At 38.6% G+C, this 18,966-nt stretch overlaps 1 protein-coding gene across 1 annotated transcript; it reads right to left on the bottom strand.

Moving 5' to 3' along the window:
• Positions 1-7,901: 7,901 nt before the first annotated feature.
• LOC133796402 (pre-mRNA-processing-splicing factor 8A) lies at positions 7,902-18,834 on the bottom strand. Its single transcript, XM_062233895.1, has 26 exons — positions 18,485-18,834; positions 17,983-18,106; positions 17,799-17,891; positions 17,262-17,652; positions 16,664-17,150; positions 15,765-16,555; positions 15,553-15,638; positions 15,263-15,445; positions 14,825-15,139; positions 14,422-14,726; positions 13,885-14,339; positions 13,627-13,753; positions 13,202-13,443; positions 12,964-13,087; positions 12,695-12,884; positions 12,508-12,615; positions 12,107-12,360; positions 10,948-11,564; positions 10,764-10,870; positions 10,412-10,666; positions 9,860-10,333; positions 9,493-9,654; positions 9,185-9,382; positions 8,817-9,095; positions 8,480-8,722; positions 7,902-8,329 (listed from the first exon to the last, which is right to left on the bottom strand). Exons 1-26 carry the CDS (start codon positions 18,724-18,726, stop codon positions 8,138-8,140), a joined length of 7,044 nt encoding a protein of 2,347 aa, XP_062089879.1. The 5' UTR covers positions 18,727-18,834; the 3' UTR covers positions 7,902-8,137.
• Positions 18,835-18,966: the final 132 nt, after the last annotated feature.

Below are 18,966 nucleotides of genomic sequence, written 5' to 3'. Positions count from 1 at the left end.
ATCTTTTCTGGGTTTGCCTCTATTCCTCAGGAGTTCACAATAAACCCGAGAAATTTTCCAGAACTCACTCCAAATGAGCATTTGAGGGGGTTTAAGTTCATGCTGTACTTTCTCAGTATTGCAAAGCACTCCTCCAAGTCTCGCACATGCCCTTCAGCTTCCTTTGATTTCACCAACATATCGTCTACGTACACCTCCATGCTCTTGCCGATTAAGTCACGGAACATACCATTTACCAAATGCTGGTAGGAAGCTCCTGCATTCTTCAATCCAAAGGGCATGACCCTGTAGCAGTATAGCCCTATGTCTATTCAGAAGCTGGTATGTTCTTCATCAGGAGGATGCATGCTGATCTGGTTATACCCCAAATACACATCCATGAAGGACAATGTTTCATGACGAGAGGTTGCATCCACCAGCTGGTCTATTCTCGGCAAAGGAAAGCAATCCTTTGGGCACGCCTTGTTCAGGTCAGTAAAATCTACACAAGTCCTCAATTTTCCATTGGGTTTAGGCACTAACACTGGGTTTGAAACCCAGGCAGGGTAATACGCTTCCCTTATAAACCCATTCTCCTTTAGCCGCTCTACCTCCTCCTTAAGAGCCTTTGCTCGATCCTTGTCAAGCAATCTCTACTTCTGCTGCACCGCTGGATAGCTTTCATCCACGTTGAGCACGTGGCTGATCACAGTTGGTGAGATACCCACCATATCCTTGTGAGACCAGGCGAAGACATCTTGATTCCTTCACAAAAATTCTATCAACTGTGCTCTCACTTCTGCCTTCAACCTTTTTCCAACCTTGACTCCTCTGGTCGGATCATTCTCATCTATTGGGACCTCCTCTAACTCCTCGGACGGTCCCACATCACTTTCATAATCCCCAAAGCGAGGATCAAAGTCCCTTCCCTCGCTTTGGGCAACACCCTATTTGGTGACTTCATCAACGGATGGGGCTTTTTGTTCTTTCAAACCAAAAGTGCTTTCTTGGTCGAACTCCTCTAACATCTCTTCCCGATCGGTTACAACTGCAAAACTTAGGTCGACATCCATCTCGTCTACCTCCTCTTTCTCAACACACACAATCATGTTACTCTACTTAGCTCCCTTCCTCGCTTTAGCTACCGAGGCATTATAGCACTCCCTAGCCTCTCTCTGGTCTCCTCGGACGCAGCATATGCCTGCACTGGTCAGGAACTTCATGGAAAGGTGCCAGATTGAAACTGCCGCATGTAAGTTTGTGAGCAGTGGTCGACCAATAACCACATTGTAGGCGGACGGGCAGTCAACAATCAAAAACTCGGTCATCACTGTCTCATGTTTGGGAGCCTCCCCCGTTGTGACTGGCAACTTGATCGTTCCAGCTGGTGACAATCCTTCTCCAGTGAACCCATAAATGACTTGGGAGCACGGCTTCAAGTCATTGATAGATAGCTTCATCCTCTCAAAGGATGACTTATAAATAATGTTCACAGAACTCCCTATGTCGACCAGACATCTCTTCACCTTCATATTCATAATTTGGACTATCACAACAAGAGGGTCATTGTGAGGATATCTCACGTGTTGAGCATCATCTTCAGTGAAAGTGAGGGATTCGCTTTCGTATCGTGGGTTCTTCGGTGGTCGCTCCTCCACTGCCATAACTTCGGAGGTTGATGCTGCATCCAACTCATGACGAAGGGTACGAGCGTACCTCTCCCTTGCCTTATTGCTATCTCCAGCAAGATGTGGACCTCCACATATGGTGTCTAGTGTGAAGTCCACAGGCTCAGGTTGCAAAGGTGGGGATCATTGCCTCTTGAACCCAGGATTGCTGTTACTTCCCTCTCCCTGGGTTTTCTCTGCTCGATACTTCTTCAGTTTACCCGACCAAAGGAGAAACTCTATCTCATCCTTGAGATGATTGCACTCATTCATGTCGTGACCATAGTCTCCATGGAAGCGACAGAACTTGTTCATATCTCTCTTACTCATCTCCTTCTTGATAGGTGGGGGTTTTCCAGTAGGGGACCTCTTGATGACTTGCCAAATAGATCTCTGCTCGGCTCGCTGAAAGAGTGGTGTAATTGGTGAACCGGGGTTCATACTTAGTTGGCTTGTCGTTTGATCCCGACTTAGCCTTCTTCTCATTGTGGCGGTCAGACCCGTTATTCCCACGTTTCTTACCACCATTTTGATCATTTCCACCATTCTTGGGAGGATCAGTCGATCCGCTCGGATTGTTCAGGCCCTTCTCTCCCTTCTCAATCGCATCATCCAACTTCATGTATCCAAAAATTGTTGTAATGTTGAAATTGGATTGCGATGAATGTTGTCCCACAATGGACTTTGATAGATAATGCCGGAAGAAATTGCCACCATCTTCCCCTCATCTCCAACTGCAGTAGCTCGGTTAGCTTCTCTCATGAACCTTTGTATGTAGTTCTTGAGAGACTCATCCTTTCCTTGCTTAATATCCACCAAGTGATTGGCGTAAACAGGAGGGGTCCGAGCAGCACTAAACTGCCTGCAAAACTCATTTCTAAAACTTTCCCAAGAAGTGATGGAGTTAGGCTTAAACTTCCAATACCACTCCTGGGCAGTGTCGGGCAATGTGGTGGGGAAGACTCTACACCGATAGTCATCACTCACTCTGAGCAGCTCCATTTGATCTTCGAATTTCCCCACGTGCCTTATCGGGTCTGCCTTTTCTGTATAAACTGGCAGTACCGGTGCTTTGTATTTCACTGGTGGTTGGGCTGCTCTAATTCGAGCACAGAAAGGGCTGCCACTCCTGTGGTCTACTGGATCAATCGCAGATGGTCGTTTTGACAGACTCTGAACTGCTGCTGTCAGAGCATCAAGCTGGGCTTGGATGCTTGGGGTCACTGCTTGGGACTCATTTTCGAGACTTCCTGGTCGGGCACTCCTATCCGGCAAACCATCATCGAGTATTTCTACTCGACTGGTAGGTCGGATTGGCTCTTGCCCTTCGACCGGGACGGTCCTTCTTCTATCAGCAATGACGTCCCTTAGATCCTTCTGAGTGGTGTGCTTTCCTAATCGATCGAATACTGTACTCCGAGTTTTCTCGAAAGGTTTGCTAGGTGGAACATGCTCCTTGCCACTGCGCTGGTTGGGATGCAGTGGTGGCCTTCCTGTCTGAGCTGGGCGATCTTTTCCTCCTCGATGGTTGTCATTATTCTTCTCCTTCGACTGGTCAGTGTGATGACTGTCAGCTTCATCACGCCCATGCCCATCTTTGAAGTGGGAAGTTTCTTTACCTCGAGGAGCTTTATTGTGCTCCTGCTCAGTAGGTGTTTTCTTGCTACCTGATTTATGACTTCCTGACCTAGAAGTCTCTGATCAGTGGCCCCTTGAGGGGGTTCTGGAGTTCCCCCTTTGAGTTGAGGCAGTGTTCGACCGGACTCCATCTTCCTCACGACCAGGTGGGTTACTACCACCCCTGCTTGGTCCGCGAGAGTGGGGTCTATCAGTGTTCTTACGACCAGCTTCTGTGGTCCTTGCTCCTGGGGTGGCTGCCACTCCAGGTGCAGCTTGGGCATTGGCCTGGGTCAGCTGCGTAGCTGCCTCCAGAGTAAGTGCAGCCTCGCGATGTTGCCTATCGGCCTCCTCCTGCTGTCGCCGGATCTCCTCACTCCTAGCATCCATTTCCCGTCTTTGCTGCTCGAATGCGGCATTCTGCCTAGCCATTTCTTCAGCGAACACCTCCTGTCTGGCATTGAACCGTGCCATCTCCTCTTGGAAGGCGCTCATGGCTTCCTGGAGCTCTTCAACCTCTGGGGTTACGTCCTCTAGCATGACTCTAGGCTCAGTTTCACGATCTTGAAGGCTAGGACCTTCTGATCTGGCAGGCTCTTTAGAGGAGCCCGTCTTCTTGGAGGTCGCATTGGTGTTCTTAGGCGCCATAATACTTCAGAGACCGTCTGTCTTTCTCTTCAGGATCTCAATGAAAGCACCAAAATGTTGACCGCGTTTTTTGCCAACGATGTGTGAACGTCAAAAACGATAAAACCTTCAAGAGAAAATAAACGACACAGACGATTTTATAGTGGTTCAGCCCCAATGTGTTGGTAATAGCATAATCCACTTAAAGTTGTGATTATAGACCTGCACTCAAGATCAGATGAACCTGAGTCAACTGAGTTTCTTTAGTGCAGATTACAAGAATACAATAATTCTCTCAAATACAAGTACTCTCTCTCTCTCTAGAAAATTCAGATCAAAAGTTCAAAATTCCAAAAGTCCCCTTTATGATGCCATAAGCCTTGTATTTATAGGCTTAGGATCGTACAGATGATAGCCCCCATAATCGGGATATTTTATTATTCTCATTATATTTAAATTACATTAATATTCAAAATGTAACAATACACTATATTCGTGGGATAAATTGAGAGATTCCCGTGTATGCCAAGACCGATTCTTGTTGAAGCCGTTTCTGGGAATCTTGACGTAGTCCTGCTCCATCCAGTTGATCCATATCTCATTCAAGCTGGTCGACCACACCTTCACTGGGCAGTCATACACTTGACTGGGCAGACATGCACTTGACTGGGTAGACATGCACTTGACTGGTCGGACATTGTCATGACCGATTGGCCAAGGTCATGCTTGGTCGGACAAGGTCATGCTTGGGCAGACAAGGTCATTCCTGGGCAGACAAGGTCATGCCTGGGCAGATACACACGTGACTGGTCGGACAAGGTCATCCCTGGTTGGCAACGACACTTCTCTGGCCAGTCAAAATTCTTCATCGGTCTACCGGGTCACTCCTAAGCCAAGTCACCCAACCATTCCTTGCCATTTGTCATCTCTATTGCCACGTCATCATTTTCAAAATTTGGGGATAACACCTTTAATTCCCGGCAACGCTCTAATCAGTAAAATCACCCCGAGACTCATCCCGAGCCCCGAACTTAAACTTATTATGACTAGACCGCTAATCAATATTCCAAGATCGTCTCATGCCGAATAGCTCGAACAAACCCACATTATAATGTGGTCTCAACAATAGGTCACCGACATGCATACAAATATACAATTACACCCTCAACATGCCAAATTACCAAAACACCCCTATAATGAAATGTGGACTCACATGCATGCATATAACATCATATTATAATATAATTCACATAAACATGCATATAATCATTTAATGGCATAATTAAATAGTTATGGCCCTCCCGGCCTTCTAATCCAGCCATTAAACTGCATTAGGGATTCTGGGGCATTACAACTTCTACCTAGTATTAATATAAATACAAATATTATTATAATAATATTTAATATAAAATTAGATATTTAATAATTATATTAATATAAATTCAAATGTTATAAAATATTATTATTTATATTTAAAAAGAAAACTTGTCTTTTTTATTACTTAATTTAACTTATATCTCTTCTATATAATAAGCGTGTAGATAACGAAAATTATTGGTCTTAAAGGTTTTTTTATTTTTTTTTCCGTTAACTTTAATGAAATTTTCTTATATTTAACGGTAGATTGTAAACATGACTTAAACTTAAATAAAAATAAATAAATAAAAAAAATTAAAATATGATATTTTTGAGATATTTTACAATGATAATTATTTAAAAATAATAAAACCATATATTTTATAACTTAAATAAAATTTAATTAAACTTAAACTTAATATTATATTAAACATATAATGTATAATCTTTTGTTGTCACTGCTAAATTAAAAAACTAGAACAAATATAAACTTGAACAAAAATAAATTAATTAATTAATTGAAAAATGATATTTTTAAGAGATTTTATGATAATTTAAATAATTAAATCATATTTATTTAAAAATAATAAAGTCTTGCATCATTTTTTTTATCTTATAACTTTGTGTGATAGTTTGTTTTTTATCAAGTGATTGAAACTATTTTTCTTCATCAAATTTACCAAAGGATATTGTGAAATACATTAGAAACTAAAAATAGTTGATGCACTTTCTACACTATGAATTTTTCTATTCTTATTTTATTTCTATTATTAAATTCTTTTTAAATATTATTGTATTTTATATATTTATCATGTAGCCATGTAAATATATATATATGTTAATGTTGTGTTTAGATGTCATACATGTAGAGATTATTGATATAAATATTTATATATACTATAGAATTATAATTTATTATATTATATATATTTAAAAGAAAAAAATAATGAACCAATTTTTATTAAAATTATAGACAATATTTACAACTTTAAAACTAAGCAGATATATATTTATATATATATTCATATTAAATAACAAAAAATATTATAAATGCATTATATATAAGTGTCATATGTGTACAAATGACTAGGGTGGTTCAAAAAATTTTGGAAACTGCCCAAATCGAATAAACCATTAAAAACGCAACTTAGATAACTCAACGAAAATTCAAACTACCCAATCTAATAATTTGACGGGTTGGAATATTTTTCAACCTACCTAAATAACCCAAATAAACCAAATAAGAGTTTTTTTTTATACATACAGTATATATTATATAATATTACATAAATGATCTTTTTTAAAAATAAAAAGAATGACAATGAATTTTGAATATAATATTTTTAAGCTTGAAAAATGTATATTGAATTTGATTATTTGAAAACTAAAAAAAAAAACACGGAAAATCGGTTCAAACGGGTTAACCCAACAAAACTATCAAAATTATTGGGCGGGTTAAACTTTTTTTTCTTTTATTTGGGCGGGTTACTAATGGATCTTTGCAGCTCAATATTTACATTGGGTTACTTAAAATATTGTATAACCCGGCCAAACCAACCAATGCACAACCCTATAAATGACTTTGTAAATACATAATAAATTAAAATAACATTTATCTTCTATTAATAATAAACAAGTTTTTTCTCCAATCATTGATGTGTGATTTGAATAATATCGTGAATGTTTTGTAGTCATTTGTGAACTAAAATGTTATCATATTATTTTTTTAAAACAAAAATTATAGTGTTTTGCTTTAATTTTTATTTTAATATGATTATGTCATTCTTTTTATATATAATATTATTTATTTATTTCAAATTTATATGATAATTATAAAAAATTAATAAAAAAATATTTTTTTTTTAAATAAAACTAATCAAATATTAACCGCACGTCACTTGCATCTAGTATAAATATATAAAAATAAAAATTTAAGATAATTATCTTCTTAAGATTATTCTCAAAATCATACATCTTCTAAAGATTATTCTCAAAATTATACATAGCTAACTTAAGAATCATTGTTCACTGAATACACAAGATTTCCAACATCTAAAATGATTGGAACTAAATGAGAAAGGAAAGAAAAAAACCCTAACAATTTATAAGAGAAACAATTGATACAAACATATTTTAAACTCAAATTGTATACATACAAACGTAGCATTGTTATTAATTAATCATAAAAAGCCACTTGGTTCTATTTTTGATAAAAAAAAAACATATATAATTGAAAAACTGTTGCATCACATCAATGTTAACACAATTCAAGTGTAAAAAATTGCCTCTAACAGCACTCTTTCTCAAAATAATGTTGGCTTGGCTTTGCAGCACTGGATTCAATTTCCACCTCTGTAAAGTCAAGGAGGTTTGCAATTGCCAAACCCTGGCAATTAGCAAGATAAACAAATCCTAATTTAAAATACGTAATGATTTACAGAGAATTTAGACGAGGAGACCATAGATTATGGTGTGTAAAATGAAACTAGTTGAAGGGCTAGTAATACGACTCAACACGTCGTTGTGATGTTAAAAATGTAGAATCCAGTTCTTGAAAAAATAATAAAATAACTTATGATTTGCTATGCTCTGCTCATGCCATTAATTTTATTACTTTTAAAAGAATCTACTTTTTCACTTTAAATATCCCAGAACTTGACTGCAAGACGTAAAATTGGCTTCTAGAGCATCGTATATTTACAAAATTTGAAAGCTAAGTATTAAACAAACTTTACAAATATGTCAAAAACGTCACAACAGCTACAACAAAAATGTATCACCACTAGTGAAACGAGCTTTCGAATCTAATGTTACAAAAGGGCTACGAGTCTGCTGAAATGAAATTAGATTTTGGCGTAAAAAGCTTAATATTGTAAAAATTATTAATTACTTCACGAGAATGTATCCTCACGATCTCCCTCAGCTATATCACCCTCCTCTAAGTTGCTGAATTCCAGGAAATGGGTTGGCCTGTGGTCCTCGTGATAGTACTCCCTCGGCGTCCCAAGTTTGACACCAAACTTCATGCTGGGCGTATGCTTAACCCCCATGAAGTTGTAATTCCATGGACCAGTATCTGGGACCTGAAAACAAAGGACCACAAAATAAAGATATTAGCTTCGTGTCCCTTGGTGTCCTTGTTGGACTTTTAACCAAAGACAAATGAAATACGTACACATTACACAGTAAGCACTAAATAAGAGCAAGACCCATTAGAAAGAGAATAGCTTTACCATATAGAATCCAAGGAAGCGGTCACTGAGAAGCATCTGGACCTTCTCGTAGTGAGTTGGAAGGTACCCGTGAGGATTGCTTCCAGTGTCCTTGTTGACCCGTCCCCACTCATATCCAGATGGAGTAAGCTTGTAGGCAGTCAAGGAACAGGAACCTGGCGTGAAACTGCATGTCAAAATAATGCACTTCTCCCCATCCCATTGCTTGTTGTTCTCAAGGACCTTAGCATGGGAAGTAAGATCCTGCACAATGAAAACAAATGAATGTTATTTTTCTATAATTCTCAACCACATACTGCAAGAAAGACGAGCTAAAAAGATGGAACAAGTAAAGAACCTGTGGGGATAGCTGAGGAAGTTCATTTGGTTGTGTGTGCATCCATCCCAAAGGCTCCAAATCATTTAGGAAATCATGCTCTGGGAGCTGAGAGGGAAGGTGAACTTGCTGGTGAGTACCCCACTGTGGAGGCATGGCGATGCAACGAATTTCCTTGACCTGAGGGTTGTCAGGTGGGCTTACACCGTACAAGTATCCAGCAATTTGAGTACGCAAATCTGCTATGCAAATAAATTTTTTCAAGATGTTCTTTGGCATAATGTAAGTATACCCTGTTTCCTGAAAACGTCATTTAGGCACCAATGTTAGCAAATAGAGAAAAGGAACCCAAACAGTTAGTCTTGTAATGCTTTAGAGAAGACTTGTACCTTTATATCCTCTGAATTCACATAAATGTGATTGACACGGAGGTAAAGATTTGTAGCTGATATTGCCCTCACACGCCAGTCAGTTTTAGAGCCAAAAGCAGATTGTTCGTAGGGACTTGTAGTGGTGACTATGAGCTCATCACCGTGAACATTTGTTGTCCTTGTTGTCACTGCTGTCAGCTGACTTGCTTCTTTTGCCTGTTAAACCAAATTAGCAACCAAAAAAAATCAGTTAATGTTAATCAATTCAACAAATCCAGTCTACAACCACTTTGAGAAAGAAAAAAGGAATAAAAAGGACCACTTACTTGTTTTTCAATCTCTGCTATCTGCTGCCTTTGTTGAGAAGGTGGAGTAATTTCAGCACCAAGTATGATATCACGAATCTCAGACTGTGTAAGGGCTGAAGTATTCACATTGTTCTTCTTGGCGTAGTCTGACAGTATGAGATCCCTTAAAGCAACCTCGACCTGAGCCACGCAAGACGTCAATACAGCTTAAAAATTGCAACTCATATTTCAGGGAACACAAGTTACATTACTACAAACATTAAACACTAACAATCTACGTGACATAAGATAATTCTAGCAAAGCGCCTGCTCCATGAAAAATAATATTCAGATAAAAGATAACTTTAATAATAACCCGAAAAAAGAAAAAAAAATTATAAAATACCTTCATCCATTGATCATCAGTGAGAGAAGGCCATATGTGGTGTGCCTCTGTAACAATTGTTTTGTCAGGCTTCAGTAACATCTTCGCCTTCTCATTGTTCACATGAAGTGCTCTTAAAATCAAAATGAGTCGGGAGAATGCAGTGTAAGACGAAATACTCTTCAACCAATCATCATAGATGTTAAAAAGAACCATCTGTGGTTCAGTTGCCTTTAAGATAAGATCACCGAATTTCTCAATCTTCAAGCAAGCTTGGAATGGAAGCTGCAGTTCACTTCCTTTTATAACAATGTTAGGAAAATCAAGCAAGTGAACCTCTAAAGGATCAAGCATTCCTTTACGAGTCACAATAATTTGCTTCGGCTGCTCTTCAACTGGCAAAGAACGAACAAGAGCAGCAACTTCTTCTGCTGTTTTCCACTTGGCCAGCTGACCTAGACGTTTTTGACCCGCCCATACACTAGTGTGGATGACCTACAAAAAACAATGTCATGAGACCAAACGCAGAACCTCTTTAAGAGTAATATCATTACCACAAGATGAAAAACAAACCTTCAAGAACAGCTGTCCAGTCCTTGGATTGAATATAAAAATAGCACCATTAATGGGTTTTGTTGTGAGATTTCCTTCAAATGTCTTGTGAATTGTGACACGATACACATTTGTATCATCCACAAACCATATAATCTGATTGCTAAAGATCTCACCATAGTTTTGTGAGGACAAGTACGGTTCGGTAGGCTCTGAAGAATACAATTGCAAACCCTTTCTTATACGCTCCCTCAACACATATAAAGCAGGATTCGACTGCATAAGAAACAGGATAGGCTCAATGCATATTCTAATCACCAACTCCAAAACAAGCTTACAAAAATACTAACAGAGGATTATAAGTCTAAATTACCTTCATGATTTTGTTCATTGCTTGCTGGATGAGTGGTTTTGACCCAGGAAACCAGTTACCAAACGCAGAGTGCAGATTATATGCCAAGTCAAGACCAATCATCACACCTGAAAGATTTAACAATGATCATTAGCTGAACATATATACAAGGATCAAGGGAGAACAAGAAGAGGAAGATCCATACCAGTAGGAGAAGGATAAATAGACATGTTGTCAGTTGTGTAATCCATGAACTTGGCCCTTGTGTAACGCTCGATATCATGAGAATCATAATCTCCCCAGCGAAGTTGTACATCTATCCAGTACTTATTGCTGGCCTTCTGATCAAAAACATCCTTTGGCTCAGCGACAAGACTAGGTTTTGACATTGGCCATCTATGGGCTGCAAAGAGAAGAATGTCAGCACAAGAACTGTTCATTTTGTAACTCTTCCTTGGATGAATAGTTTCCTTTTGCACAGTTTCAATTTCCAAGGCATCCAGCTCCTGATCTAAAACCTGACAAAGATCCATGACAACACTCTCATGAATCTTCTGCCACAAGTGAGCACGGAATATCTGAATCAATGAAATCTTCAAAGTGGGGATCTTCCCATGCATGAAAATTCCAGTTAAGTCCAATTGCACTTGAAAACCAACGTAAACATTGGCCCGATTTATTGTTGGTGACCACCAAAGGGTAAATCTACGGTTTGGGATTTGGTTGAGACCAGATCTCTGTGCATTAGTCAACTTTTTGTACTTCATGGACTCCTCAAAACCAGAAGCCTTCTCCCAAAAGAGACCTTCCCAGGTTGGAAAACTGTAATTACAAAAGACAATTCAGTTGTACATCTATATATGAATCTTGATTAAATAAATATACTTGAAGTGACACTGAAATTTATCTATTATCAGTTTTACATATTGCATTGACCACAACAAACCTGTTACAAACAAGCCAAGTATAAGTGTATAATCACACATCTTTCAGTTTCCTTTCCATTAGTATTTTACAACCAATAGTTAATATGTCAAATGTACTTTCAGCTACAGTATATTTTCCTCTTGTTTTTATGACCCTTTGGCTACATACATCTTTCAGTTTCCTTTCCATTAGTATTTTACAACTAATAGTTAATATGTCAAATGTACTTTCAGCTACAGTATATTTTCCTCTTGTTTTTATGACCCTTTGGCTACATATCAGTGATATATTATTCAATGTTTTTTCACGCCTGCGAACCAACAAAATTAAGTACATCAAGAAAGTGTAGCATATCCTCAAAACAATATTTTATGTCAAGAATTACAAAAGTGATCCCAAGAATGGCAAATAATTTGGGCGTGAGATAATAAACTTACTATGTTCCTTTGAACAACGTGTGCTCAAGAATTCCTTCTACACCTCCAAGAGCTTGAATAACATCTGTTCTGTAGTTGTTCAAGTTCCATAGTTTCCCGTCATGCCTCTGATGAGTCCACCAGAAAGGGTTTTGCTTCAGGACTTGGTATTGCTTGAAATCTGTACGAACTCTCCAACCTTTATCATATGCCAGAGTGTGTCTATCCTTCTGAAACAGCGTATTTATTCGAGGAATTCCTCTATCCCAAGAATCCTGTCAATTAAACTCAATGGAATCAGCAGTTTATACAGGTGCTCAAAAACTACTTAGTAATTTCTTATTTAATTGCCTTTAAAAAAAATCCTATTTAATTCCAAACAAAACAGCAAGAGGGAAACTCATAAGACTCATAACACCCACCTCCAAATCTTCAAGGGTTAGACGCCTATTTTGTGCCTGAGCTTCCTGCCTCTTCAATGCATATTCTGCCCAAACACGCTGTGAATCTATAAACTCACTTTCCCAGGGCTGTCAAGAAAACAGTTTGGTGAGGACACAAACAGAAAATAAGAACGAGGTATATGGTGGCATATGAAATGAGACTTACCTGAATATAACGGTAAAGATTAGGAATCAGCTGGTCCTCTTCATGACTCATTCCACTCCTAAAATGGGTCACCCCAACATCAGTCTGCTGGCTGTATCTGAGGTCACTCTGTGGAATCAGTATGTGACCCATACTCAACATGCCAAGTCCTCCAATTTCTTTTGGTGTGTAAAAGATCACAGGAGGGAATCTGAACACAAAAACCAACATTTAAGTTAAAATATAAATACTTCTAAATAAAACCAAGTAATGCATTAAAAAAAATATACCTGCTAGGCATTTTTGAGTTCAACCCGATCTTGATACGGGTCTGAATCTTATTCTCACATTTGACAAGCAGATCCAACAACTCTTGGGTATGCACAGTTGCTTCACGGAAGTAAGTCATCAGACCTATAGATGAAAAAATCAAAGTCAATAAACAAAGATAATTAATAGAGTAAGACTGAAAATGTAGTGGTATAGAATAAAGCTCAAGTAGATAAAAGAAAAAAATAATAATAATACCAATAAGAGCGGTATTCCATTTGTTGACAATTTTTGTAAACGTTGTTGACCCTGAAGACATAAGAATCTGTCTAACACGATTCTCAAACACCTTCATGTGTTCATCATCAACCCGTAAGAAAGCAACTGCCGTTCTTTCTTTTGTCTGCTCATTCTGCAAATTCCAAACTCCATCTCTTGTATTGCTGAATGCTTCCTGAGTCATTCTAATTTTAGGAAGAATCCTGACTTCAAACCCACACCTACAGATTCAAGGAAACAAATCATACATCTTTCATAGCATAACATAAGCAAGACAAACTAGGTGCAGATGGCCTGGTCTCAAGCAAAGATTTAATATTAAAAGAACAAAGACACGTGCAAAAATCAAATACAATTGAACAAAAACTAATAAATATCCAGCTGAAGCAAGTGAGACGCTGTACATGCTGAAGAGAAGGTTTGGATTGTCCTTGCTATACACAGAAACAAAACTGTTCTCCCACTCCAAAGTTGTGATACTTCGAGGAAGACGATTCTTCATGTCCCAGAAGACACTCCTCCCCAGATTGACTGAACAAAAGTAAATAAGATTAGTTACAGAATCAAAAGAGAAGAAAGATCTAAATCTCACCCATCTCCTCACAGAAATTCAATTGTCTATGATAATATAAATAACAAGACGATTTCAGAAAACTACTTACCATCATGCTTCATAAGTCTCATTCTGGCATCTCTTGGCCAACACTTTTTATTATTATATCCTACCATATTTTCATTGTTGGGATCTGGATGTTCAGTAAGATATCTCTGGATAAGGTCTCGAGCCTCTTCATGAGTAAAGCGGAACAATATATGCACCCTGTCTATGTACCGAGAGTATAACCGAATAGGATGCCTTGTTTCAACTTTAGTGTCCCAGTAGGTGATGAACTCATTGGGCATCTGGGGTGGACCAGCAATTTCACTGGCACGAGTCAAACCCAGAAGCAACAGATCCAGCACAAGTCCGTAATATTGCACAACAAAGGATGCAAATTGGAGACCACGTATAAGGCCATAAGAATTTGTATGACTCATGTCCTTGTAAGACAATACCACATTATTCTTAGCAGTGACATAATCAGCAATATTGTGGTCAAGAACCAAACGTAGAAGCCTGCAATAGTTTGTTATAACATGTTAATTCAAAATTTGTGAGACCATCAGATGTTTACTAAGAAATTTTGAATCACATTTACCTGTTCAGCATAGTCAAGTCAATCTTCTCAAAGAACTTCTCAAACTTTGTCTGAAGCATCACTACGCACTGCCCATCACCTGTATCCCATACGTCTTGCAAGTTGTTGATGCCTTGACACCATTTATAAACCAGAAGTGGGGGTGGCTCTGAATCTGCAGGCTTAATCCAGTTCGGGAAGAGATGACGCTTATCACCTTCATACCATAAATACTGGTCAAGATATGCATCTGTAATCTTTTCAAGTGGCTCAATCTCATAAACTGGAATAAGATAACTGTATAAATCCATGAACTCAATTCCAACCTGCCAAATACAAGATATTTAGTCAAAATATTATACAACAACCAGGAATCTTAAGGTCAAAATCAAATTGTTCCTCATTTTAACAAAAACAAACTTACTTCTTTGAAGGCACGTTGAGTAAGCAAATGACGCTTAATTCGTGATAATGCTTCATGTGGGTTATCATACGCTTGTTCAATGAGACCAAGTTCTTCTCTTTGAACTTGGTTTAATCTAACAGCCACACTATATGATTCCTTTAACCTCTCCAGGGCAAGAATAAGTAGCTTTGTGTCATGCTTGTACGACAATGGAGGGAATGGAATGGGAGTGAACTTTCTTGATTCCAACCAATGCACAGTTGTTGTATATATGGCGACTGCTTCTTCTGGTGTGACATAAGGACCATCCTTCAAATAATTGTGTTGACGTTCCTGAAGTGGGTTGGAAGTTAAAAGAGTCAGAAGATATAGTAAATTGGTATCCTTTGCTAGCATAGGCAAAAGTAATGCAGCACTAGTAGGAATACCACTTTGTATTTATTGAAAATTAAATACCTGCTCGGCCTTTAGCCAAAGGCGAGTCAATCTTCCCAGATTCTTTCTACAAACTGTCTTATCAACTGTTGCACCTCTTCTTATACGCTCACGATTGTAATGAGCAACATTTGTCCACCAGTCTGCCTTAGACTTCACGTAACGAAGAATCATATTCTCAATAGGAACAGGCAAACCAGGAACCTACAGGTTATTGCAGTTAGAAATATGATAGGCAAGCAAAAGTAATGTAACTTATTTATGAATATTAACAGAATATACACATAAATAAATGAAGCCAAGTATATTACCTTCCAAGGAATATTTGCTTTCCAACAGCGCCAAGCCTCACTTAGATGTTGCAATATAGTTCTCGCTTTGTTTTGTTTAATTCCCTCTGTCAATAATAAATAAAATTTATAACAACAGAAACACATAGTTCACATAAGAAAAGCAATGTACAAAGCAGCCATAGTAAGCACTGTTGCAAGACAAAATAAAAATGTAATTAGAAGAGATTTACCTGGCATGGCATCAAGAACATCATGCATGACAGCAGCTCGAAGCTCCAAGTCAAAATGGCTCTCAACACGCTGCTTAGTTACAGTTTTAGCCACCCCCTTTGAGTGACGCCCTTCAAATTGTCGTGCAAGTAAATTCCCTAACCACCGTTCCAAAAGAGGTACTATCCCACGAAGGAAGAACAACCACACTCTCCACATTGGTGCCCAAAATCCACATCCAGGCCCTTTCCCCACTGGCCCAGTATTGAACCGATAGTATATTAAGTGCTTCAAGTCTTTGCACATTCTAATTTGTCGCATAAGCCTGTACTTGTAACGGTACATACCAGTTAACTGACCAACATGAGAAAATGTGTACTGCAGGCCATCAGCCAATTGGAAGGCGTCCACATTACCCAGCCGAAACTGAATATTAGCATCAACTACAAGTTTTGTCAACCTTAAGATTTCACGACAAAGATGGAAAGCATTGCCAAACCGAGATTTCTTACGTTCTTTTGTTGTCAGAGTTTTGACAGGCTTCAAATTGAAATTATAATCAAGATGAAGATAGTTCAAATTTTTCCTGTGTATCAAGAGATTCAGCATGTTATACCCTTGCTTACAAACTTGAAGACCTGCTTCAGCCCAGTCAAGTTCGGTGGTTTGGAAAAACTTTGTAGCTTGCAGAGACCGAAACAAATGCTTCTTCTTTTGGGCCTTGGGTGGTCTATGATGCAACTCATTCAACACAAAACATTTTAATAATTTCTGGTAACTGACCCGCACTTTAACAGGATATGAAGGAGGGCTGAAAATGCAAATACAGAAGGAAAAAAAAATCAGACCAACATCCAACATTAGCTAAATGTCATTTGATCTGTATTCAAAAGAAAAAAAATAATAAATCAACTCTTACCAATGCTCTTTATACCACTCTGATACAAGAGGTATATCTTCTGCCCGACGCATCCTACCAGATCTCATGTTAAAAGGTCGTGGAGCAAATAGAAGGGAAACGCCTGCAGCTGTGGTGTCAGTGTAAAGCTGAGTATCTTTCAGCAAGGGCTCTACCCCTTCTGGTAAAATAAGATCATCTTCGTCCTCATCATCATATACTTTCTTTTCTCGCCGGTCCTTGTTAGTGCTGGGTATTGGGTGTATCAAAGGATCATAGTAAAATGCAGGTAAATCAGGATCCTCAGTTTTTATGTACATAACCATGGGAGTGTGGTAAACCCCAAGCTTTACCTTCCTGGGCCTGTTGTTATAAAGATGAGGGAATGCAATTCTGTACTCTGTCCTGAGAGGTGACCGGATAATGAGCTTGTTAATGTCATTGAACTCATTCCAGTCCTCATCACCTTTTTCCATGTCTCGATACAAGGGCTCAAATTTTGGGCCACCTGCATTAGTACAACAAAATAATGTTAAAACTGCAACAATTATCCAGAATTTGCAGGGTTTATAGTACCTATATATTTCAATAAAAGGCAAAAACTGGACACTAAACTAACCAGGTATGCACATATTCAATGCTTTGGCTGTGAAAAAAGACTCCATGTCAAACAAGTAGAAGTAATTGCGGTCAATCAGATCTGAAAGTAGTTGTCCTGCAAGCCGATGAAGAGTTGCCATGATTGGAAGAGAAAGATGCCATTTTCGATAACTAGGGCCATTAATGAGTTTTGTTTTAACAAGAGGCCTATGGTCGTAAAACCAAGTATAAACAGCAGAATCTTCTTCTTCATCTAGCTCTAGCTGAATTGGCTCAAGAGGATCTACGTCCAGTAAATTATCTGCATAATCCAGAGGAGGTTCCTCATCATCAAATGGTGGAAACCGCATTCTCTTGAAATGCCTACGGTCTCTTTTCTCCCTTCTCATCATGATCCACATTGAACCCCACTGTCAAGAAGTAAACAAGACATGCATTGATTAGCATAAAAAATAACTCAAATAGTAAAATACACTGAATACCCTTTCTTAGAAAAAACAATAACCCAACATGTAGCAGTGGAAAGATAGAAGAAAATTGAGAAGAAACACCAAACCTGAGCCAGGTATATGGGTTCAACAACCCATGGAATTTCATTCACAAACGTGATTGCCCCAGTTATATGGTACAAAACTTTCACATCTCTGACCTGTAATCACAAAATTCATTAAAACAAATCACGAGACTGGCGTAACCAAAACTAAGAGCATACAACATGTTAAGTTATGCAGAATGCATACCTGCTCCCAGGGCATTGGCATATTTTCAAGGAGCTTATAAACTGCGTGAGGAATAAATTTGAGTGCTCCAAGATATACTCGCTTATCATGACGATACTTTTTCGACGACATGTCCCCATGATCTCTGTGAGTTACAACAAGTTCATCTTTTAAATTTGCTTAAATAAAAATCGACAACAGTTTCAAAATCTTGGAGAAACTAAACTCTACAACAAACCACATAGAATAATTAAAAATCAAATTTTGGGTTCTTCTAATGAAGTTCTGACAACAATTTCATTGAGAAAATCCTCAAACATTAAAATTTGAGGGAGGCATAATCATATTTCATTCTATGTGATTTGGCACTTCTACTTCATTTCGTAACCAAATCGAAGTTCAAACGAAACACATGATCAGAAGTTCACTCACCTAATGATCTTCCTAAACTTAATATTTCTACTTCATTTCTTAACCTAATTGAAGTTCAAACGAAACACAAGACCAAAAGAAGCTCACTCACCTAATGATCTTCCTAACGTGCTCAGGAGGCATATCCTCCTTCTGCGTCTCAACGAATCCAAACTTTCTCTTGTCGCTATATCGTTTCGAATTAAGCTGTTGCCATTTCCTAGCTTTCTCCTCAAGCTTAGCCTCAGCTTCCGCCGGAGTTGGCAAAACCGTGTAAGAGGGTTGGGCAGCGGGAGGCGGCGGAATGGCCGAGCCGCCCGTTCCCGGCGGCACAATCTGGCCGCTGTTCCACATAGTGAATATACCACAAGAGACTCTATGCAGAGCTTGCGAAGAGTGGTTTGTAGTTTCTAGGGTTTGGGGGGTTTCTCTCAGTCACTGCCGAGAGAGAGAAAGAGTGTAGAGATCAGAAAGACGCGATTGGGTTAGAAATGAAATGGCGATGGCACGTGATGTGATGTGATGTGATCACGTGGATGATCCATGTGGACTTTCCAGTACCGACTTTTCCTGGGCTGTCCGAAAGGCCCAATC

Source organism: Humulus lupulus, chromosome 8, assembly GCF_963169125.1.
Source record: "Humulus lupulus chromosome 8, drHumLupu1.1, whole genome shotgun sequence".
In the NCBI taxonomy this organism is placed as follows: Eukaryota; Viridiplantae; Streptophyta; class Magnoliopsida; order Rosales; family Cannabaceae; genus Humulus; species Humulus lupulus.
Note: the sequence above shows the minus strand (reverse complement) of the source record. Positions and strands in the feature narration are given on the sequence as shown.

Coding starts and splice junctions, on each gene's coding strand:
- LOC133796402 (XM_062233895.1), bottom strand. CDS start 18,726: ATGTGGAACAGCGGCCAGATTGTGCCGCCGGGAACGGGCGGCTCGGCC. Junction 13,088..13,201: donor ATGGAATACCGCTCTTATTG/GTATTATTATTA, acceptor TTTCATCTATAG/GTCTGATGACTTACTTCCGT. Junction 12,361..12,507: donor TAACCCTTGAAGATTTGGAG/GTGGGTGTTATG, acceptor TTTAATTGACAG/GATTCTTGGGATAGAGGAAT.